The 22,970-nt window shown below is 50.5% G+C and overlaps 1 protein-coding gene across 5 annotated transcripts in view; it reads left to right on the top strand.

Moving 5' to 3' along the window:
* LOC308146857 (uncharacterized protein) overlaps positions 1–22,970 on the top strand; it is a 43,345-nt gene that overhangs the window by 6,113 nt on the left and 14,262 nt on the right. For 4 of the 5 annotated variants that reach the window (XM_080518817.1, XM_080518819.1, XM_080518820.1 and 1 more), the window contains exons 2-22: positions 7,428–9,627; positions 11,336–11,397; positions 12,190–12,228; positions 12,322–12,726; positions 13,703–13,893; positions 13,994–14,208; positions 14,772–14,833; positions 14,916–15,733; positions 16,335–16,397; positions 16,487–16,515; positions 17,047–17,199; positions 17,281–17,400; positions 18,220–18,258; positions 18,944–19,069; positions 19,140–19,266; positions 19,351–19,518; positions 20,342–20,376; positions 20,471–20,635; positions 20,713–20,844; positions 22,089–22,127; positions 22,241–22,381. In XM_080518817.1, the coding sequence (XP_080374943.1) occupies positions 7,428–9,627; positions 11,336–11,397; positions 12,190–12,228; positions 12,322–12,726; positions 13,703–13,893; positions 13,994–14,208; positions 14,772–14,833; positions 14,916–15,733; positions 16,335–16,397; positions 16,487–16,515; positions 17,047–17,199; positions 17,281–17,400; positions 18,220–18,258; positions 18,944–19,069; positions 19,140–19,266; positions 19,351–19,518; positions 20,342–20,376; positions 20,471–20,635; positions 20,713–20,844; positions 22,089–22,127; positions 22,241–22,381 (5,329 nt within the window). The remainder of the gene's footprint in view (positions 1–7,427; positions 9,628–11,335; positions 11,398–12,189; positions 12,229–12,321; positions 12,727–13,702; positions 13,894–13,993; positions 14,209–14,771; positions 14,834–14,915; positions 15,734–16,334; positions 16,398–16,486; positions 16,516–17,046; positions 17,200–17,280; positions 17,401–18,219; positions 18,259–18,943; positions 19,070–19,139; positions 19,267–19,350; positions 19,519–20,341; positions 20,377–20,470; positions 20,636–20,712; positions 20,845–22,088; positions 22,128–22,240; positions 22,382–22,970) is intronic. The other variant, XM_080518818.1, reaches the window with a different exon arrangement.

Here is a 22,970-nt window from a genome sequence, read left to right as displayed (position 1 = left end):
CTCCGACTCTTAAAATAGTCGCCGTCTCGAGACGAGCCCCCGAAGCCATTTTGCTGGCGCGTGTCGGACACGGAGTGTCACGCAGCGCGGCGGCGGTGGCAAACATCTCCGCCGGACGCCAGAGCGATGATGTAAGTCGAACTCGTACGGACACACATTCACGCGCCGGGGGCGGCGAAGTATCGCTATCATTTTCCGCCGTCCGTCTCTTTTGGGCTGGAGCGATGCTGCGGCGGGCGCTGAAGGTCACCAAGAGCTCCGCGTGTCTCTACCTGACTGGGCTTTTATTTTGGTGCCACAGATTTCCTGTTTCGGGATGTTTTGCCCCCGATGACTTCATCTATACTCGATGAGATCAACCTTTAGTCACATGGGAACTTCTCACGGATACAGTTTCAACCAACTATCTCAAACCTCTTTTTTTTTTTTAAACGCCACCCTTCATCCAGGGGTTTTAACAATTTACACGCCAATATTGACAACCTTTCTTTTTCTAGAATGGTCTGACAAAGATCTCGTCAACATGGAGTTCCTCAGGGTTCGGACTTGAGGCCGATCATGTTATACATGCAGCCTTTTTTTTAATGTAAAAAAAGTTTAAGAAAAAAAGTCAAAAAAAAAAAAAACATGCTTCCTATCGGGAATATTATCATGAAACACGCCGTTAACCTCCATTTTATTTATACAGCAGCTTTCACAGATGTGCTACAAACACAAATAAGAAACAAAATTAAGGCTGCAAGCAGCGATTCTCTAGACCAGTTAATTATCATTTTTTAAGTTAAATTTTTTTTTTTTAATGACTTTTATTTTGAAAAAACACGTCAAAAGTAGCTAATTAGCTAGTGATTCATGACCGCAGCGCCCCCATTAGGCCACCTACCAAATTTCAGCTCAATCGGACAACGTTTGCTAGCATGCTAATGGGCATGCTAGGCCGCAAGCTAGCCGATCCACCTGAAAATCTCAGGTGGTACTCGGCAGGTGCCCCCCGAGCCGGAATCTGGTTTTACTTCAATTCTGGTGTGGATGAGGCAGCGCTGATGGAACATGAAATTATAAAATTATAGAAGCAAGAAAAACATATATATATATGATTTATACATATTTCTATATGTATAAATCTTTCTCCAGCCAGAGTCCTGGTACTCCAGCTGGGCGGCGTCTTAACGAGCCGCAGCCGCAGACAGATTTACAACACGTGTGGCGGCGGCGTTCCTCCGGTGTGGGTTACCGCCGCCCGGCACCCGCCCAGGAAACCTCACACCCGAGTCACAAGAGTGGAGGCGTGCGGCCAGGGAAGCTCGTCGCCGTGGCGACTCAGCATCTCGCAGTTGCCGTCATGTAGCCCGACCAGCGTTACGTCAGACGTGGAAAATACTCTAATGAGGTCCCGGAGGAGAACCCGGGGTACTTCTCAAACCCCGAGTGGAAGAACTAATTAGTAGGAATGCACCGATAATACTTTGTAAAGGATGATTACGAATACCAACCTGTGGCGACATGCCGATACCAAGTACCGATACCAGTACTAACCTTCAGCTGCTTGCTGAACCCAAGTACTGATACAAGTACTAACATTTAGCTACTTGACGATACAGAGTACTGATACACGTACTAACCATTAGCTACTTGCCGATACCGAGTACCGATACAAGGACTAACCTTCAGCTACTTGCCAATACAGAGTACCGATACTAGGACTAACCTTTAGCTGCTTGCCGATACAGAGTACCGATACTAGGACTAACCTTTAGCTGCTTGCCGATACAGAGTACCGATACTAGAACTAACCTTTAGCTACTTGCCGATACAGAGTACCGACACTAGAACTAACCTTTAGCTACTTGCCGATACAGGGTACCGATACTAGGACTAACCTTTAGCTACTTGCTGAACCCAAGTACGGATACTAGAACTAACCTGTAGCTACTTGCTGATACAAAGTACCGATACTAGAACTCACCTTAAGCTACTTGGCGATACCGAGTACCGATATGAGTACTGACCTTTAGCTACTTGCTGATACTGAGTACCGATACCAGTACTAACCTTTAGCTACTTGCTCAACCGAAGTACCGATACTAGAACTAACCTTTAGCTACTTGACGATACAGAGTACCGATATGAGTACTGACCTTTTGCTTCTTGCTGATACCAAATACCGATACTAGAACTGACCTTTAGCTACTTGCCGATACAGAGTCCCGATACTAGAACTGACCTTTAGCTACTTGCCGATACAGAGTCCCGATACTAGAACTGACCTTTAGCTACTTGCCGATACAGAGTCCCGATACTAGAACTGACCTTTAGCTACTTGCCGATACAGAGTCCCGATACTAGAACTGACCTTTAGCTACTTGCCGATACAGAGTCCCGATACTAGAACTGACCTTTAGCTACTTGCCGATACAGAGTCCCGATACTAGAACTGACCTTTAGCTACTTGCCGATACAGAGTCCCGATACTAGAACTGACCTTTAGCTACTTGCCGATACCGAGTACCAATACGAGTACTTTTTAAATGCCATCAAGCCTCTTTCACACTTCATATGTGAACGATATCTGAAGGCGATATTGCCCTGAACTTCCCCCGTCACCCCCAAATGACCCGTGCAGTATCGGGCCGATACTGCAGTATTTTGCTGTGGTGTATTTTACATCACAGCACATTACGAGGACGTCGGTCAAACCTTTCGCCACATTTCCCGTTTTGCCGCGGCGATGAAATCAGAGCCTCGGTTCGTCCAGGAAGGTGTGAAAGACGGATGCTAATTCAAGATTTGACATTCCTCCTCCGTCGACACTGATCTGAGGTCAGGTTTCCCCCCGACGCTTCTTTATATCGGTCTGGGGCAACGGGACACAATCATGGGGGCAATTAAACTTTTACTGAGCAGGACAATGTCCAGTGTGTGTGTGTGTGTGTGTGTGTGTGTGTGTGTGTGTGTGTGTGTGTGTGTGTACGTACCGGAGTGAAAAAATACCTGATTATAATATTTAATACTGACGACTCATTAATTTCTCAGATTAAATTTTTAGTTCATTTTATCTGGGTATAATTTGTTTTAAATGTGTATTTTAAATTTGTTTCTGAATTAATTCCGACTGATTTTGTTTGTACATTTTTCAGCAAATTTTGTGTATTTTTTTCATTTATTTTCATTAATTTTTCAAACCCTGTTTCATCGTATTTAAAGAATTTTTTTAAAATGTATTTATATTTTTTTTATGTGTTTATTTATTGGTTTTCCATTTTTTATTTCATTTGTTCATTTATTATAAAGGTTTTTCAATTTTTTTCTCTTCTCTCATTTTTCAGTATTTATATTAGTTTTATAATTTTTTGGTAAAATCTGTTATTTTTAATTTACATTGTCTTGTTTTTTTGCACATTGACATAATTTTGGCCAAAGAAATAAATTTTTTTTATCGTTTTCTCACTTCATCATAACTTGATAAGCCTCCTTAGTTTTTTAAAATATATAATTATATATATATATATATTTTATTTTATTTTTTTACAGCAAAATGAATAAAATATTTGGTTTCATTGTCCGATGTTAACGGAGTGTTTGACTTAATGTGACACGACAGATAAGCTAATGATGCTAATCCAGGAGAGATTATCCGCCGGGATCGTGTGTGTGTGTGTGTGTGTGTGTGTGTGTGTGTGTGTGTGTAAAAGAGTGGGGGGATGAGGTCATCCCCATGAGTCTGGATCAGGGTAGCGATGACAGCTGAAAATAAAACTGTACTTCTTTTGTACACACACAGACACACACACACACACACACAGCTGTCGTGTCACGGTCAGGCGTTAAGCCCTGTGGTCCTGGTGGGGGGATGAAAGGGGGATGAAGGGGGATGAAAGGGGATGAAAGAGGATATATTGGTAATTTGCCTCGCTGCCCCTCAGAGAACGATCCTTCTGATCCGTTAATGAAAATATTCATCGCCACCTTTCCGTGAACCGTTTCCTCTGCGACGCTAACCGCCGCTTCGTTAGCAAACATTTCCAGCACGTCTGTTTGCAGCCACATGGGGTGGGGGGGGTGGGGGGGGGTGGGGGGGATTTTGGAAGCAGAAGCCTGTGTAACTTTCTCTGTGTGGTAGAAAACATGACCTTTTTTTTTTTTTGAGCAACTTTTTGAAAATAGTACCCAAGGCGGAACTTTAGAAAAACATTTTTTTCGACACTCCGTGTCTCTTCAAATGAGGAAAACGCCACTTTTTTGAAAACGCTTCTACAGGTTTACATATACACGAGGGGAAAAGTTTTTGAAAATGCTTCGACAGGTATACATATACACGAGGGGAAAAGTTTTTGAAAATGCTCCGCCTTCGTGGAAATGAGGGAAAAACTGCTGAAAACTTGAATTTTATACTTCATATAGTATCTCATTTTAGATATTTTATATAGAGATATATATCAATATATTTTTTTGTATTCTTTTCATACCATGTCCGTCTGGAAGAATTAATAATAATAATGATAAAAATTGTATTTATTGCCTATACGTTTTTAGGTATTATATTATTATTCTATATGTTTAAATCCCATTATGTAAAATAGATTTATAAATACAGGATTCTTTGTAAATTTACAGGAAAATAACCGAAAATGAGTTTTTTGACATATTTTTAATATGCGAAGCCGTCGGCTGTACGTCATGACGTCATGGGTACGTGACGTCGTCCGCTTCCGGTCTGTGCGCGAGCAGCAAGCTGCAGCAGTTTATCACTAAGCGACGAGGCTAGCTGCGGGACCAAAAAACCCCCAAAAACGACCGATCGGAGACGAAAACGAATAAAGCGTGACGGTACGTGTTTCCGGAATGAGCCCCGGAGCGGCCGCGCGCTCCGGCCAGAACGTGACGTCCGCGTTAGCGCGCTGCTATCGGAGCTGCGTGCTAAGCTAACGCTAGCCTCGGAGGACCGGACGCCTGTCCCGCTGCTAAAATGGGGTGAAAACCGGGTTTAACGTGGGGCGTGACGGAGCCGGAAGCTCCCGGCGCAGGGTCAGAACGTGTGGCACACGTTCCCATCGCCACGTTCAAATGCAGAAACGTGTAGCGCTTGGTAGTCGCTCTATTAGCCACATTGTTATGCTAAGGGGAGCTGATGGGGGGGGGTCAAAGGTCACGGCTCACGTGACCTGCCCATTCCCACAGCTTCTCTAACCTCTGGGAAAGTGTAACATCTCTGTGCATGGAATCAAGATCTATTTTCTTCACTGCAGAATAAACTTAAAGCTTAATAAACATCCCGGGTCTTCATTCTGCCGCTGAGTCATCAAGGTTTTAAAAAGTGGTTTGTAGAAGAGAAAAGACGAATTTAGACACGTCACACATTTGAGTTTCCAGGTAAAATCTTCTATATTCATGCATCTTTGAGGAAATTTGTTGGTGGATCAGTAATAAATTGTTCACTGATTTCAGTCCTCATTTGACAACATTTCAAGTAAAAGCGCGTCGTGTTTTTGTTGAACTTTTACTTTGACATTTTGGAAGCGACGTCATTTGACACAGAACTGTAGTTGGCGTGTTGGGCCACCAGTTGGCGCCGCTGGCTGTTTGTGCAATGAACGACGTTTCTCCACGGAGACGGACTCGTCTCGCTCTCGAATGGTGACGTTTACCCGTTTCCATGGCGACAGCGCCGTAGCATTTTTTCGAAGGGCTAACGTTTCACCGGTTTCCGCGGAGGTGGAGTGGTGGCGTTTACGAAAAGCTCCGTTGCTTTCCCCCTCACCCCACCACGCCGCCGTTTCCACGGAAACTGAGTCGGAGCGTTTTCGAAAAGCTGCGTTTTTTTTAACGGCGTGGGGGCCATTTTTGAAAAGCTCCACCTTGAGAGCCGTCGTCAAAAAAGCTGCAGTTTAATTCGAGCACCGTTGTTGTGTAAACGGACGCCCGAGATTGAACAAACGTTTCCAGAATTGAAAATTGTATTTATTTTTATTTTCGTCAACTGCGCTCGAGGTTCCGTTGACGTTGCCTGGATTGCCTTGTATATGTTAACCTGTCAAAGCGTTTTCAAAAAAGTGGCGTTTTCCTCATTTTAAGAGACATTTTCGAGTGTCGAAAAAAAAAAATCTTCTGAAGTTCCGCCTTGGGTTCTATTTTCAAAAAGTTGCACAAAAAAATAATAATATAATACCTAAAAAGTTATAGGCAATAAATACAATTTTTATCATTATTATTAATTCTTCCAGATGGACATGGTATTAAAAGAATACAAAAAACTATATCGATGTATATTTATATATAAAATATCTAAAATGAGATACTTTATGAAGTAGAAAATTCAAGTTTTCAGCAGTTTCTCCCCTAGTTTCCACGAAGGCGGAGCATTTTCAAAAACTTTTCGCCTCATGTATATGTAAACTTGTCGAATTCAGTCTGTGTGTGTCGGTACAAGTCCAGCCTGGCTGTGATTGGACGTCGTATTGCAGAATTCCCGGGTTTTACAATAATGTGTATTATTGTTGAGTTCTACATCTCGATAGAAACGTTGTAGGTTATTGATTCATGTGAAACTTTGGGTTGTTTTGCTCCACGTTTGCAGCTGGGTCCTAAAGGAGTCATATTATTCAGCTTTTCAAAACTTCCACATGATCTCGTTGGCCCAAAGACGTCGTATTCAAAGTTTCCAGCTCCTCCTTGATTCTCAAAGCCTACCTTGATTGTGATTGGCTGGACCTCCCGATGACACTATATAGGGGTTGATCTCTGATTGGCTGGTATGCTGATGACGGCCTTTCCTCATGTTTTTCACACCTGTCACATGACCCTCGCCGCTCCAGGGACTCGCAACAGGAAGTCCTCGTAGCATTTAAGCTGTACAGTTGTGAAAACATGCTGAAGGCTGCAGGAAAAGTACCAAAATATATATTTTTGTGGGTAATATTTGAGTTGTCCACCTTTTGGCAACTCAGATCAAACCCCGATTTGGGAAGACGATGCAGGGTTTGTTTTTGTTGATTTTGCTGATGGAGTTTCTTTCTTCCTGTCAAATTCCTCTTGGGATCCGTAATTTATTGATTTTGTTTCTTTATCAAGCTGTGTCTCGGTGTGTTGTGATTCGGAGTTGATGGGGACGGTAATTCTTGTGTTTCCCCCTGGTGGTGTCAGCTGTGACACGTAAAAAAAAATCAATCAATTAAACTGTGGGATTAAAATTTGCCCGTCTCCTCGTCCCCCTGCTGGTGACGGACATAAAAAGGGTTTTGTCCCGGGGTTCACATCGGTCCTTTGATGTTTCCTCTTGTGATGAATGTGTTTCTGACAGGAAGTCCCGCCTCCAGCCGACAAGACCGGGAGTCGTCCCCCCCCCCCCCCCCCCCACCCAAGAAGCCGGAGCCCAGTCCCATTGAATAACCCCTGTCTTGTTGTTTTGTTTTGTTTTTCGATTTTCACAGCGTTTCGTTGCAATCGGAGCGTTGCGCCCCCTCCCCCGCCCAAGGGCCCCTCGCCCGCCGCCCCCCCCTCCTCGGAGGGCTGCCCGGGAGCCCGTTCTTAATCGGACCACAGGCCGCCTCTTTGCAGCTCGCCCGGCTAAAAGCCCAGCTAGCGTTGACGCAGATTAGCGGCGCCCTCGCCGCCGGCGGCCGCCTCGCAAGCTTGCCGGCGAACGCCAACAAGTCGTCCGCACATGCGCCCGCCGCCGCGCCCTCGCCGACGGCCGCCGCCATCCACCTCCTGAACCTCCTGAAGATCGCCAACACCATGTCCCACTCTGTCTACAACCCCTACGCCTCTGGCAGCCAGGGCTCCGCCCAGGGCCAGCGTGGGCCCCCGGGGCCCCCGGCCGGCAGAGACCCCCGGCTGGCGGCCCACCTCGGACCGGACTCTGGCTTCAGACCTGCCGGGGTCTCCTCCTCCTCCGCGGCGCCGGGCAATCCCGGGGGGATCCCGTCTCTCCTGTCGCTGCCGGCGAACTACGGTCCCGTGCCGAGTCGGGAGGACGACCTGAAGAGGACCATCGACCTGCAGCTCAGCAGAGCCCGAGAGGAGACGATGCGTCCGCCCGCGGGGACGGACCCCCGCTTCACCGGCGCCCCGAGGGACGACTATCGTCCAGCAGGCACCTCCTACCAGATGCCCCCCGGCCCCCGGGGACAGAGGCGCCCCGATGTCGAGGGTAGCGGTGGCTCTATGGACTGGTTGCCGAGCTACAGCAGAGCCACCGGGGACAACGCGTCTCAGTTTTACTCTCCGCCTGCGTCGTCCAGCTACCCGAGCAGTGGTGACGGTCGGTTCAACGCCGCCGCCGAAAGACAATGCGACACACAGTCTTTTCCGGGTTTGGGCGACTATAAATACCCGGCAGAAGACAAAGCTCCGGTACCGGCCGAACCCAGTCGCCCCAAGTACAATTCCGAGTCGGCCACGAACATCCTTTTGCATTTCGGACTTGAGAAAGAGGACTTGGAGCATCTCATCGCGTACCCCGAAGACCAGATCACGCCCGACAACTTGCCCTTTATCTTGCGCCAAATCCGCATTGACAAGACCAAGCGACTGTCGTCCGCCGTTCCGCCGAAGCCCTACGCCCAACCCCAGCCCTCCGCGGGCGTGGGCGGGATGGACAGGCTGAGTCACTCCAGCGAGGCGGCGACGCGCCAGGACCAGCTGGCTACTTCCGTTCTCCAGCCGAGCAAAGTGATTGACTACGGACATACCGGTAAATATACCGGAGGGGTTGGGGGCGACGTTGAAGGCGTCGGTGGCAGTAGGGCAAACAGTGGTGGCAGTGCAAGTCTGATGCCGATGGACAGTAGCAACCGTGATCGGGAACCTTTCCAGAAAAGCGCGACGGGGTTGGACTTCGGTGTTTTCTCCCGTGACCAGGGGAACTCCGTCACCAGTCTCGGCTCGTCGTACGCCTCGGCGCGGAGTGGCGTGGCGGCGCCAACCGGCGACGCGTCCAACCGCCCGCCCGCTCAACCAAACCAGAACACCCAGTCGATTTTCTCCATGTTCTCCCTGCCGAACAAAGACACCGACTCAAGACCTTTCCTGCCCGAGTTCTCCAAACCCGCTCTGAAACAGCCCGATCCCAAACCGACAGCGAAACCGCAACCGCCTCAGCCACCTGCTAGCGGCAGGGCCGCTGGGCCGCGCGGCATCGTCCTCTTCGATAGCAGCAAAGACCAGAGTGTGACGAAAAAACCTGTTCCCAAGCAGCCGGTGCAGCAACAAGCCAAGAACCTGATGCAGCCGCTGTTGCAGCAGCCGCTAGCGAAGCAGCCGCTGTTGCAGCAGCCGCTAGCGAAGCAGCCGTTGGGGAAGCAGCCGCCGGTGAAGCAGCCGCCACGGAATCAGCCGGTCCCGCAGACGAAGCAGCCGCTGAAATCTCTGCTCGACCCTCAAATCCCGAGGCCCCTGCCTTGCTCGGCCCTCCCGACGGCGTCGGCCCCCGGCAAGCCCCAGCCCCTCCCCGCCGCGGCGAATCCGGCCCGTCGACAGCAGCCGCCTCCTTCAGCCGGTCAGCGTTCAGCGAAAGACGCGGGCAAGAGACTCCCAACGGCCGCCCTGATCCAAGACTACGCCGCCGCCACGCCGAGAACCTTCCCCCATACTTGTTCTCTCTGTAACACAGAATGTTCTCGCATGAAGGTGAGTAAGAACATACTGTCCCGTTCCGGACCGTCTCCACGGCAACGGTTTCAAGCCGCATTTACTACGCGTCCGTTTACACAACGGCGGTTGCGCTGAAGACGCAACTTTACGAAAACGCCCCTCCCCCCCGGGTGTGTAGCTTTGTAGAAGTGGGCTCGTCGGTGACGGAGGCGCCGCTCCCGTCGCTAATGTTCGTAGCGTAGCTTCCTCTGCCGCGCGTGTTTTCGTTACAAAACACGAGCAGCAGCGCCGACTTGTGGCCCGGCGGGCTCACTGCATCGTCTTCAGTGTTTCCGCCGTTGCCATGGAAACGAACGCCGTTTTCACTTGAAACGTCGTCGTGTAAACGGGGCCTCGGTCTTTTTCTTTTTTTTTTCAATAAACAACAGTTTTGTTTTCCTATTCATTTGAACAGATTTCTTGCATTTTGTAAATTATTCTTACCAGAGTTAAGATCAAACCTTATGAAGATGAAAGGAGGAGTTTTTACTAGTGTTTTTGTTTCAGCGATTGACTGATGTCATGTTATTACTTCCTTTAGTCATTTGTAATCCGAGGGACTTAATGTCATGATATTCAACCGTCACACCTTGTGTTTTTATTTTTTTTATTTAAGCTATTCTGTTGTGATTATATCTGAATGTGATTTGTGGAAAGAGTCAAGCTGGAAGTCCTTTCAAGTCCCGACTCGGTGAGATGCAAGAAGATCAAAGCGTTGACGGAGTCTCCACTTCTTTCTTCTTCTTTTTTGTGTCTTTTTTTTAAACCGTGATGGACTGGAGATGTCGATTAAGAGGAAGTTAGAACTTTAAGAAGCCCGACGATCCACAACGCCTTGACCACAGGTTCCGCAGAACCGCCATTTTTAAAACCGCCCGGTCTGGACGTACATTTTTTGACTTTCTCAAGCTTGCAAAGCCGGGACGAGCGCTCGTCTGGACGGGAGGCAAGGCGGGTACGGATCCGGCGACGTGCTGTCGCCATGGCGGTTCTCGGGGAGGCGCCGGATCTCAACCGACCCGGCGCCTGGTGGTTCCCGGGGGACGAGGGGGACGCGTCTTGAAGACGACGCCCTGGTGGGGAATCGGCGTCCGTCGGCGTTTTCCGTCTAGATGTCTGGAAGAAATGAAAAACGACGGCGACCTTTGATTTGTTTCTTTTTCCCCAGTCGACGTCGGATTTTCTGTCTCGAACTCTGAATCAACACGAGGATTTTTTTTTTTTTTTTCAAAAAGTTTTCCTGGCTTTTTCTATTTTTTTTTTTTTTTTTTTATCGGCTGATTCGATGAGTCAAGACTACAAGTACCAGCAACTTCCTCCCGTCAGGACTTTGGGGCCTCGGGGGGGAAAATCACCGTCTTCCTCGCCGCTTCGGAAGGAGGAGCCAGACGGCACCCCACCCCTCCCCCAGAAGGAGGAGCCAGACGGCACCCCACCCCTCCCCCACCCCTCCCCCAGAAGGAGGAGCCAGACGGCACCCCCCCCCCCTCCCCCACAAATAAGACTTTTGTTTCTACCCAGTAGTGTGTTTGCTTCTTAACTCTTCAACTCCCCCATATTTGTATTCTTTTATCTAATTTGTCGACGCTTTTCATTCGTGAGGCGGAAAAGCCTGCAGCTCTAGAGAGTCCAGCGTTTCAACAAGCGGCCGTTCTTGTGAAGTGATGTGGTTCTTCTCAATGTTCTCTCTCTCTCCGGCTGCCAGGACTGGATCTCCCACCAGAACACCAGTCTTCACCTGGAAAGCTGCAAACTCCTCCGGAAACGGTGCATCTTTTCTTCCTTTCACTACTTTTTCTTGCAAAATGTTAAATATTGTTTTCGTCACTGCAAACATGAAGGGAGTTGTGACGCTTCACTGAGAGGGTCAGTTATAGCAGTGTACCGATGGCACTTTTTTCAAGTTCAAACGATACCGAGTTGCAATACAAGTGTGTATATATATATATATATATATATATATATATATATATATATATAATACTCACCTGGTTATTTGGTCGATTGTGGAAACAAATCACAAATTCAAGATTGTTTTGCGCAATATTGAAATCACGATTATGTCTTTGAATTTGGAACAGAATTGATTGAAAATGTCTAAAAAAAAAAAAAAAAAAGATGAATTAAATATATGAAAATACCTTGTAATGTAGTAAATAAAGTGTTGTACGACACGCAATCTTTCAAACACGCTAAATAAATAAATAAGTTCAGATTCTAATAGAAACTACAGTTATGAGTCGTTAAAGGTTTCTAACAGCGACACGTTCAGTCAAAGTCCAGAGAATCACTAAACAGTCGACGGTTACCATGGAAACCAGGAGATCCTATTCTTGTTTGTTTACTTCTGATGTCACCGTTAAATATCAACTGAGTCACAAACTACTAACATGTTTCCTCGTGTGTTCGGAGGAAGTTTTTAAAAAAGGAAGTCGTGGTATGGTCCCCCCCCCTTCTCCCTCCCGCCCCCCGCCCCCCGCCCCCCGCCCCCCCCGGCCATACTTGTTCACGGTGTTTCTTCTTGAGTTCATGTTTTCAATTGTTGTTTATTGTCCACAGATTTCCTGAGTGGGACGGAGAGGATGTGCAGCTGCACAGGTAAGAAGACAAGTTGTGAGCTAGCGCCTCCGTCACCCCCGCCATTCCACCTTCCCCCCCACTCACTCTTCCCTCTCCTCCCCCTACTTTCAGCAGTACGTCCAGTAAGGATGTCCAGCCTCCGCGCTCCGCTCCGTCTCAAGCCGGCCAGAAGAACCTCCGGCGCCGGAGCCGCTCCCCGTCGCCGGGCCGCCGCCGCCCCGCGTCTCCGGGCCGCCGCCGCTCCGCGTCTCCCGGCCGCCGCCGCCCCCTCCCCCGCGGCTCCGACGGCGGGAGGGAGCGGCCTTCTGGGCAGAGCAGCCGCTCCCCCCGCCGCTCCTTCAGCCCCCGCCGCTCCCCGGACCGCGGGGGCCGGGCCCGGCACCGCAGCCGCTCCCGGTCCCGGTCCAGGTCCCGGTCCCGGTCTCGCTCCTACAGCCCCCGGCGGCCCCGCGGCCCGGAGGTCCGGCGGGAGCGACGCGGCAGCCGAACGCCACCAGCCTTCAGAGGAATTCGCAGGTTTGGTTGAAAAACTCAGTCTTTCTCTGTTTGGTTCACGACGTGGTGATTGGCTGGAGTGTATTTATTTATTTATTTATCCACCATGAGGGGGCGGAGCCTATCCAACCTTAGCAAGTTTGTCCACTAGATGGAGCAGTTCTTCTGATGCTGCGACTCCCCTGGACCCACTTATTGACACTTTAAATGACTGTAAAACGACTGGATGGGCGGAGTCATGTCTTAAAGGGACAGGCGACCTACACACTCGGAACCAACGCTTCTTTTCGTTTTCTTTTTTTTTTAAAACACCAAATATACCGACATGGTTAAAATGACCTCGGTACATTTTCGGTTTGTCGCCCCGGCCGAGTTTCACGTTAATAAGACATTCTGAAAACAACGTAGTTCGCCCGCCATCAGTAGCGCCGATCACATCCGGTAGCTTTGCGTTTTCACTTGGGAGTCGTTGCCGTGGCACCGCGGTAGGGCCGGGGGGGAAACGATTATTCTTAAAACGACTATCCGAGCACTTATTTTGTGAAATAGTGGACTTTTCTAGCGGACGTTGCTTCGGCTCCGTTGGTGAACTGACTTCCTGTAGTGAATCATGATGCTAAGCTAGCAAACGTCAGTCTAATAATGTGTTTCACTGGGAAACGACCACAGCGTGATTAAGCTAACGCTAATCATGAATGGGGAAACGTACCGTTGAACAGATGCGTCTACTGTTCCTACAATCTGCCGGCTGCCGTTGCTAGCGGCGCTACACTTTGGTGGTGAGATAGCTGTTTTCTGCTAGCTGACCGTTAGCCACCGTTACCGCTCATGCCAGCGTCACATGCTATTTCTAGCTAGCGTTGGAGCACACGTGTCTTCGTACGCGCAAAAAGGTTAATTGCAGAGTTGTTCAGTTGAGCCGAAGAGGGTGACTTGCCTCGTCGTCACACTCGGCCCTACCGACTCCCACCACGTTGTCCTTGTTCCTTGTTCGCAGGGTGCCGTCGCCCTCGTTCGCCCCTCGCCACGACCGGCCGGCGCCTCTCCGCCCGACGCCTCTCCGCCCGGGGAGGGAATCCCCGCCCAGGAGGAGAGACGAGCGGTGGTTCTCGCCGGAGAGGCCAAGACCTCCCCGGAGGGAGTCGAGCAGCGCCGAGCGGCTAGCCAAGAAACTGCTGGCGACTTCAGGTCGGACATATTGCTTTTTCTTTTGACGCCCGCGAGGGAACGACTCCCGGGTTGAACCGTCTCCTAACCGATCCCACGTGGCGTCTTCGTTTCCCCGCAGCCGTCCAGTCTCTGTCCAGTGAGACCGACTTGGAGGCCGTGATCAAGAAGTTGACTCCGGCCATATTGGCCGAACTCACCAAGAGGAAGTCGCCGGCGTCGTCTGCCTCGCCGCCGCGCTCCAGCGCAGGGAAGGCGGCGGCGGCGGCGGCGGCGGTGGCATCCAAAAAAAAGCCTGCGGCCCAGAAGGGGGGAGGTTCTTCTGTCAAGCCCAAGGTGTGTCCGTGACATCAAGTTCTAGACAGGCTTGTTTTGGCTTTGAAGCTAATGCTAGGCTGCTATCGTCCATCGTCCGATGTCTCTGCTCGCGACTCTGACTCTCTCAACGTTTGCTTTGAAGTTTTATTTTGTTACTATTTACGGAGCCTCTTGCCGGCCGGTTTACTCAACATCTTGAGCTTTTCTGAAACGCTCACTACCTCCTTACTAACCAGTAGTTCTGCACATGCTCAGTAGAGCCAATCAGAACAAGGTTTCCCCCATGGGGGTCATGACCTCCCTTGTCCAGATTCTCCTGGGACTTGGTGCTTTTATTTTGGCAGTGACCGTGATAACTCTCCAACTTAACGTGGGCTAAACATCAGTTGGGGGAACAAATCTCAGTTTTTAAATGTGGCCGACGACTCATTTCTGAGTCTTTACCGGGTCAAATGTGTCGATTGAGCGTCTCAAAGCATTGGGACTGGAAGGACGTTTAGCTTTTCGAAAAAAGGAGGTAGTGACGTCGTTTAGTGTATTCGATATTGTGATTGCTCTCAGTAACTTGAGTACTCTGGCAGGTGTCCACGGCGGGGAAGTGTCCCCCGGGTTCTGCAAAGGAGCAGAAGAAGCCGCCTCCAAAGTAAGTGTGGGCGGTTTGAATTCTGCCTCGGCCTCCCGGCTCCTCCTCCGCCTGATTGCGTGTGACGCTTCCCTCCTCCCAGGAAAGTCGTGGCCACGCCTCCAACCGCCTCCACATCAAAGGCGCCGTCAACGAAAACCGCCCCGAGGAAACTCGCCGCCAAGGCAAAAGTCCCGGCGTCCAAAGCGAGAAGCGTCCCGGCGACGAAGCAGCAAGTGGTCAAGACGGTGAAAGCCGCTGCCGCCAATCCGCCGGCGAAGGGCAAGGCGGTTTCCACGCAAGTAAAACCGCCCGGCGACGGAGTTCCCAAGCAAACGCCTTTATCGAAAGCGGTGGCCGCCGGAAACACGAATGAACCACGAAGCAAGACGGAAGCAGCAAGAGGCGACGGACCCGTCGGCAAGAAGGCGTCGGTGGCAGGCGAGATCAAAGGGCGGGGTTCCTCGGGCGCCGTGGAAACGGCGGGAGAGTCTAAAAGCGCCGCCGGAGACGCCTCCGGACCCCAAAGGGAAGACGGAGCGTCAAAAACACGGAAGCCTGAAACGCCAGAAATGGAAGAACCCGCCGAGGCGCCTTCGGAGACGCCACGCCAGGCGGGGGGTTCTAGAGAAGACGGGGACGTTGAGCCGATGGAGCTCGGGGGAGCGGAAGAGCCGGCGAAGGTGGAAAGTACCGCCGGTAATCCAACGGATAAAAAAGACGTGCCGCGAGAACCTTCGACCGCCGCTTCGTCTCGAGAACCTTCGACCGCCGCTTCGTCTCAAGAACCTCCGGATCCCGAAAAGAGCAAGACTCCAGGTCCGGATTCCGCTCCGGGAAAACCAGATAGGAATACGGAATCGGCAGGGAGCTCGGCCAAGGAAACCCCCGCGGAGCAACACGTGAAGAAGCAACGAAAAGGTGCGTGAACAAACGACACGAGGCCGAAACCTCTACCGTAATGTCTGGACTATGAGCCGCTAGGACTTTTTCTGAAAACGACAACGCAGATCATTTATAGATTTACTGGTTGACGATGCTGCCGAGGCATTGGTGAGGCGTTCAGGTGCATCACGTAACTCCGACATTTCTTTTGGTTTTGTTTGTTTTGTCTTGTTTAAAGTCCCAGTGAAATGTAAAACACTAATTTGCAAAAAAACGATAGTTGGGGGTTCTACTTGTAAGGTTCCTCCGACTCTGACCAGAGTGTTTTGGAGGCGGAACTTTCATTTCACTAGGACTTTAAAAGTTTGGTCGTTGTCGCTCAATAGTCTGGAAACTACGGTAATTTGTGTGACACTTTTAGGCCGCAGGACGTTACCGGGAGGAAACATCACAGGGTTGAACTGGAGCTCTCATTTGCACAACGTTTTCCAAAAGAAATCACTAAATATCTGTTGTGTTTACATAACAATGGTGCTCGGGAATGCAACTTTTTGAAAACTGCTCCCAAGGAGCAAGTGAAAGAATCGTGCGTTTGCCAGTGTGAACGTGAGCGCCTCCTTTGGTTTGTCTTGTCCAGGTCTGTTGGGCGACGCCCCGGCCAAACGGCTGCTCGCCAAGTACCTGAAAGTTGAAAACATCCGTGAGTAAAGTTTTGTGAAAAGAAATTAAGAGAGAGAGATTCAACATGTGATGGAAGCTGATGTTTGTCTTTTGATTCAACTTCCACAGGCGGTTTCGTCCACGGCGGCTTAAAGTCGGTAAGTTCGCCTCTGTCCGTGTTTTCAAGTCGTTGCATTTTCCTCCGTTGCCACGGAGACAGAATCTGAGGGTTTTCCCCAAAAAAATTGGGTTGTTTTGAAAACGTTGCGTTTTAGACTGTTTTCACAAAGTTGTGAGTCTTCAACGGTGACTTGAGTCGCTTTTCGAAAAGTTGGCTCTCCCCACCGTTTCCATGGAGACGGTCACCGAGTTTTAATTATTCCCCGTTTTTGAGGAAGTCGAGGCGTTTTAAAATATTTGCGTTATTCCCCCGTTTTTACGAAAGCCCACGTTGCAGCGTTTTCGATAATAATAATAATTATTATATGATCATGTTAATAATAATAATTTTGATAATTGGAATGATGATGATGATAAAAATGTGCCTTAAAGGAATGGAGAAATAAAACTCAACACGCATTTTTCGAATGTTGGAACGACGTGACTTGTACTTTGAATAAATCTGGTTTCCAGTTTGTTCGGTTAAATTTGAGTGGAATAATTTTGGTTGTTGTTTTTTTTCCTCCTAGAATATTCCAAAAAACACAAACACGATATTTATCAACAACCTGCCCAAGTATTACCACGGCTGCTACACGGAGGCGGAGGTGCGCCACCTGTTCACCCCGTTTGGGTTCCTGTCCCAGTGCGACCTCATCTTCGTCGTCCCGCAGACAAACATGGTGAGCCGCCGAGCCGCGACGCCGCTAGCTGGCCGCTAACCGGCCGCCCTCGCACAACGCTCCCCGTTTTCTCTCCCACAGGCTTTCGTCTGCATGCCGACCAGGAAGGCAGCGCAAAGCGTCTGGAAGCACCAGGACAGCTTCTACCTGCATGGAACCAAACTGCACATCAAAGTCCTGAATAAGAATGTCAAGTCACTGGTGAGTGGCGGCGGCTTTGTGACGAGGCGGCGGCTTTGTGACGAGGCGGCGGCTTTGTGACGCGGCGGCGGCTTTGTGACGCGGCGGCGGCTTTGTGACGCGGCGGCGGCTTTGTGACGTGGGGGGGCTTTGTGACGTCGCGGTGGTGGCTTTGTGACGCAGCGGCGGCTTTGTGACACGGGGGGGCTTTGTGACGCGGCGCCTTTGTGACATGGGGGGAGGGCTTTGTGACGCGGCGGTGGCGGCTTTGTGACACGGCGGCGGCTTTGTGACACAGCGGCGCCTTTGTGATATGGGGGGGAGGGCTTTGTGACGCGGCGGTGGCGGCTTAGTGACACGGCGTGGCTTTGTGACACGGCGGCGGCTTTGTGTGACACGGCGGCGGCTTTGTGACACGGCGGCGGCTTTGTGACGCGGCGGCGGCTTTGTGACGCGGCGGCGGCTTTGTGACACGGCGGCGCCTTTGTGACGTGGGGGGGCTTTGTGACGTCGCGGTGGCGGCTTTGTGACGCAGCGGCGGCTTTGTGACACGGGGGGGCTTTGTGACGCGGCGCCTTTGTGACACGGCGGCGCCTTTGTGACATGGGGGGGAGGGCTTTGTGACGCGGCGGTGGAGGCTTTGTGACACGGCGGCGGCTTTGTGACACAGCGGCGCCTTTGTGACGCGGCGGTGGCGGCTTAGTGACACGGCGGTGGCTTTGTGACACGGCGGCGGCTTTGTGACACGGCGGCGGCTTTGTGACACAGCGGCGGCTTTGTGTGACAAGGCGGCGGCTTTGTGACGGGATCCACTTTTTAACGACTCTGCTTGTTTTTCAGGAGTGCTTCTATCAGTGCCTGCTCCACTGGATGGGAGTCGTAAGTAAACGCACTCGGGACGTCACTTTCAACATTTGTGCCGTTTCCGTGGAAACTTACGTCCCTTTCAAAACGTCATGGTGAAAACGCTGCAAATAGACGCGTTTCCACCAAATTGCTCCCGAGATTATTTGAGAATGACCAAAAATTATTGACGGATTTTCACTAAATAGTCGTCTTACAGCTTCTGTTTCATAAAGAAATTGTGTTTTGGGGCTGATTTAAAAAAAAAAAAAAAAGTATTTATGAAATTGTGATGGTCTATCAGTCTGCAGAAGAACCATGATAAAGACGCTACTTACACTGTTTAGCCGTTATCTTTTAAGAAAGGATTTTTTTAAGGATCTATATTTAGTTTTTAATGACATATAGTAACTATATTTGGTCACATTTAATTTAGTGTTTATTTACATCATGGGTTGGGCCTCTGAGTTGTATTCTACATAAAATGACCGCAAATAAATAACAATAATAAATAGCAACAATTTTTTCTTCTTTTTTTTCCTTTTTCTTTGTTATACTGTATTTCGATGATTGTAAAATCTGGGAATCAAATTTGGATTCAAGTCGTCCTGACAAGCTCTTAAATCGAACGTCTGTTTCGCTGCTAGCTAAGCGTCTTGTGAAAATACAAATCGGTTTTGCGTCAAAATGTGGAAAAGGAATGTGGCCTTGCTGTCCTCAGAAGCCCATCGCTTGCGGCTACGACACGGTCTACATCGAGAACATCCCCCTGAGGGAGGCCAGCCACCTGGTGAACGCCTTGAAAAAAATAAGATCGGTCAAGCGTTTCATCCCTCTGCTCAACAAGGTACACACACACACACACACACAGGTTTCCCGCTTGTCATCCGGTGTTTTCACGTCTTTTTTTGTTCCAGGTGTTTGTGCAGTTTGAGACTATGGGAGACGCCGACCGGCTGGGCGTGTGGTACAGCCTCCTGAAGCAAGGCAGCGCCCACCGGGTGTCCAGGGTGGCCGTACCCCAAGATCACCTCAAGCCAGAACGTGGGTGTCACATTTCCCAGACTCGAAGTGACGGGTTAGTCTGTCGTGAAGTCTGGTAACACGAGTCCGTGTGGGTTTTCCCAGCACCCCGCCTGCCCGCCAGCGCCCTGCCGCACAGCAAGGACTCCTTCCCCGGGGCCGCCGTCCCCACGTGCGGCCCCGTCCCGCCCGGCAGCGTCGGCCCCTTTTGGGTGATGCTGCCCACGGCGCCGTTCCTCTTCCCGACGGCGTCTCCCTGGTTCAGGATCCCCGGTGAGTCGGACAAACCCCCCCCCCCCCACACCCTTCAACTGACCATGCATGGATTCCACACGGTCGTCGTGGAAACATGACGCTTCTGTGTCGTCCTGGAAACATGATGCTTCTGTGTTGTCGTCGTGGAAACATGACGCTGCCGTGTCGTCATGGTAACATGATGCTTCTGTGTCGTCATGGAAACACGATGCTTCTTTGTCGTCATGGAAACACGATGCTTCTGTCGTCATGGAAACACGATGCTTCTGTGTCGTTATGGAAACACGATGCTTCTGTCGTCATGGAAACATGACGCTTCTGTGTCGTCATGGAAACACGATGCTTCTGTCGTCATGGAAACACGATGCTTCTGTTGTCATGGAAACATGACGCTTCCGTGTCGTCATGGAAACACGATGCTTCTTTGTCGTCGTGGAAACACGATGCTTCTGTCGTCATGTAAACATGACGCTTCCGTGTCGTCATGGAAACACGATGCTTCTGTCGTCATGGAAACATGATGCTTCTGTGTCGTCATGGAAACACGATGCTTCCGTGTCGTCATGGAAACACGATGCTTCTGTCGTCATGGAAACATGATGCTTCTGTGTCGTCATGGAAACACGATGCTTCCGTGTCGTCATGGAAACACGATGCTTCTGTGTCGTCGTGGAAACGCCATGCTTCCATGTTGTAATGCTCAGTTGTTGGAGAAATATGACCTTCCATGTCGTCATGGAAACATGTCCTGCTGAGTTGTCATGGAAACATGATGCTTCTATGTCGTCACACTCGGAAACAAAACATGACTTGAATCAAATGACTGTTTTCTGCTTCGCAGCGTTCCAGACGATCGGGAGCCTGAGAGAACTTGAGGTAAGAACCATTTTGTTTTGAAACACTTTCCAGTCGCTGTTGACCTCAAGAAGAGGCGGAAGGTTCAGGTGTGGCGTCTGTCTCTGTCCACCAGAGCGCCGAGCGCTGGGACGCCGCCGTCTACACCGCCATGGTCACGTATCTGCCGCCGGAGGGCTACAGGCACGAGAAGATCGCCCAGATGGCGCGGCCTTGCCTCCCCGAGCAGAACCTGCGCTCGCTGTACTACAACGTGACGGTGCTGCCGCTGCAGAGGCGGGTGAGGAGCCGCGCCCACGCCGCCGCCGCCGCTGTGGCCGCAGTGGCGCCGTGTGACGCCGTTCCCTTTGCCTCCAGGCGTTCGTCCACTTCCACAGCTGGGACGCCTGCCGCGACTTCATCGGATTGCACATCATCAGCCTTGAGCAGGACAAAGGCCTTGCCCAAGTCCACATGGTGCTGGAGGACATGAATCCTGGCTACAGTGAGGTAGGGGGACCTGTAGCGGGGGGGGGGGGGGACGCCGGGAACCTGGAGGAGAGACTTTCACTTTAAAGTCCCAGTGAAATGTAACACACTGCTTTACCAAGAACGATAGTTGGGGTTCTACTTGTAAGGTTCCTCCGACTCTGCCCCACCACTGTTGTCGCATAACAAAGTTATTTGAATTTTGAATCTCCAGCCGAGGAAGTCGGGGGAATCCTTCTTCGTGGGCGGAGCCTATGTGTGACATCACGAGTTGTGCAGATCTCCATCTGTTGTGTTTATATCGGCTTGTTTCCTCTTCAATATCAAGTTTTTACAGTGTTTTGAAGTTATAGTCGGTGTTTTATGAGCCTTGATGAAAGATTGAGCCTGGAAGAGACCAGAGAGGAGGAAAGGAGCACGGGCGGCCGGGAGCGGCTAGCCGTTAGCGGCTAGCCGTTAGCGGCTAGCCGTTAGCTTGCGCGGCTAGCCGCTAGCTCCGGCGGCTAGTAGACGATCAAGTAACACCTGGACTCGTCTCCGGTGATTCAGTCTTCTAGCTCTTGGACGTGTTGGATCCAGGAAGCCGGTCGTTCTGCCAAAAGTCAGGAGCCTCAAAGCCTCAAAGGTGAAAAGTGGCGGCTGCTGAGGCGAGGAGACGAGGACGAATGGAGGACGAAGCGTCTCCTGCTTCCTCAAACATGTTCCAGACGGGGTCACCGATGGCAGAACCACCTTCTGTGTCTTCTTCATCAATCACTGGGTTTGAAATGACCATGATGATGAAATATGGTTCAATTCAGCCTCTTCGTGGTCAAAACTCTGATCCTCCATAATGTAAACACAACTTGGGCGTGTGCACAACTCGTGATGTCACTCTGTTATTGTCAGAAGCTCCGCCCAGCAGAGGAAATAGCGCCGTTTATCGGCTATTTTCTCTCAGATTGTCGTGTTTTAACATTTTACCTTCAGCCAGTTAGCAGGAAAACGTTCTAGAAGAGACACCAGAGGGTTCTGGAGGTGGAACCTTCATTTCACTGGGACTTTAAGAGGTTTAACATTTACTAATATGTTAAATAGTCTGCTTGTCTGAGGAAACACTGGTAGAACGTTCGTGGTACAGGACGGTAGAGGCCTTGAAGGAACCCACTGACGACTGTACCGAGACACATTTCCAAGCTATAAATGCAGGAAAAGTCTGTTTCTTTTCCCAACAAATGTGACGATTCGTAACGACGTGTTGTAACGACGATGTGATGTTTCTGCAGGAGACGATGTTCCGGCGTCTGATGGAGTGGAGCTACGCCGTGAGTCTCGTCAGCCCAACACATGGAAGCAGCCCTTCCGTTTGGCTCGTCCGCTCCTTGACGCTAACTGCTGCTGTTGTTGTTGTTGTTGTTGTTGTTGTTGTTTTGTCCAGCGGGTTCCGGAGCCGGACGCACTGGAGGACCGTCTGCTCGTCGTGGAGGTGTCTCGGGTGTCTCTGGCTGTCATCAGGGCCATCCTGACCGAGGTGACGGCCGTGGCGTCCGTCCTCAGCTTCCTGCCGCTGGCTAACAGGGTACGGCCGCGCTAACACCTGAAAACTCGCCATTTTTGTTCTTTGTTGTCGTGGAAACGGCACGCTCCCGCGTCGTCGTGGAAACAATATGCTCCCATGTTGTCGTGGAAAGAATATGCTCCCTTGTCGTCGTGGAAACGATTTGCTCCCTTGTCGTCGTGGAAACGATTTGCTCCCTTGTCGTCGTGGAAACGATACGCTCCCTTGTCGTCGTGGAAACGATACGCTCCCTTGTCGTCGTGCAAACGATGTGCTCCCTTGTTGTCGTGCAAACGATACGCTCCCATGTCGTCGTGGAAACGATATGCTCCCTTGTCGTCGTGGAAACGATATGCTCCCTTGTCGTCGTGGAAACGATATGCTCCCTTGTTGTCGTGGAAACGATTTGCTCCCATGTCGTCGTGGAAACGATATGCTCCCTTGTCGTCGTGGAAACGATATGCTCCCATGTCGTCGTGGAAACGATTTGTTCCCTTGTCGTCGTGGAAACGATATGCTCCCATGTCGTCGTGGAAACGATTTGCTCCCTTGTCATCGTGGAAACGATACGCTCCCTTGTCGTCGTGGAAACGATATGCTCCCTTGTCGT

Source organism: Blennius ocellaris (genome assembly GCF_963422515.1).
Source record: "Blennius ocellaris genome assembly, chromosome: 23".
Taxonomy (NCBI): Eukaryota; Metazoa; Chordata; class Actinopteri; order Blenniiformes; family Blenniidae; genus Blennius; species Blennius ocellaris.
Note: the sequence above shows the minus strand (reverse complement) of the source record. Positions and strands in the feature narration are given on the sequence as shown.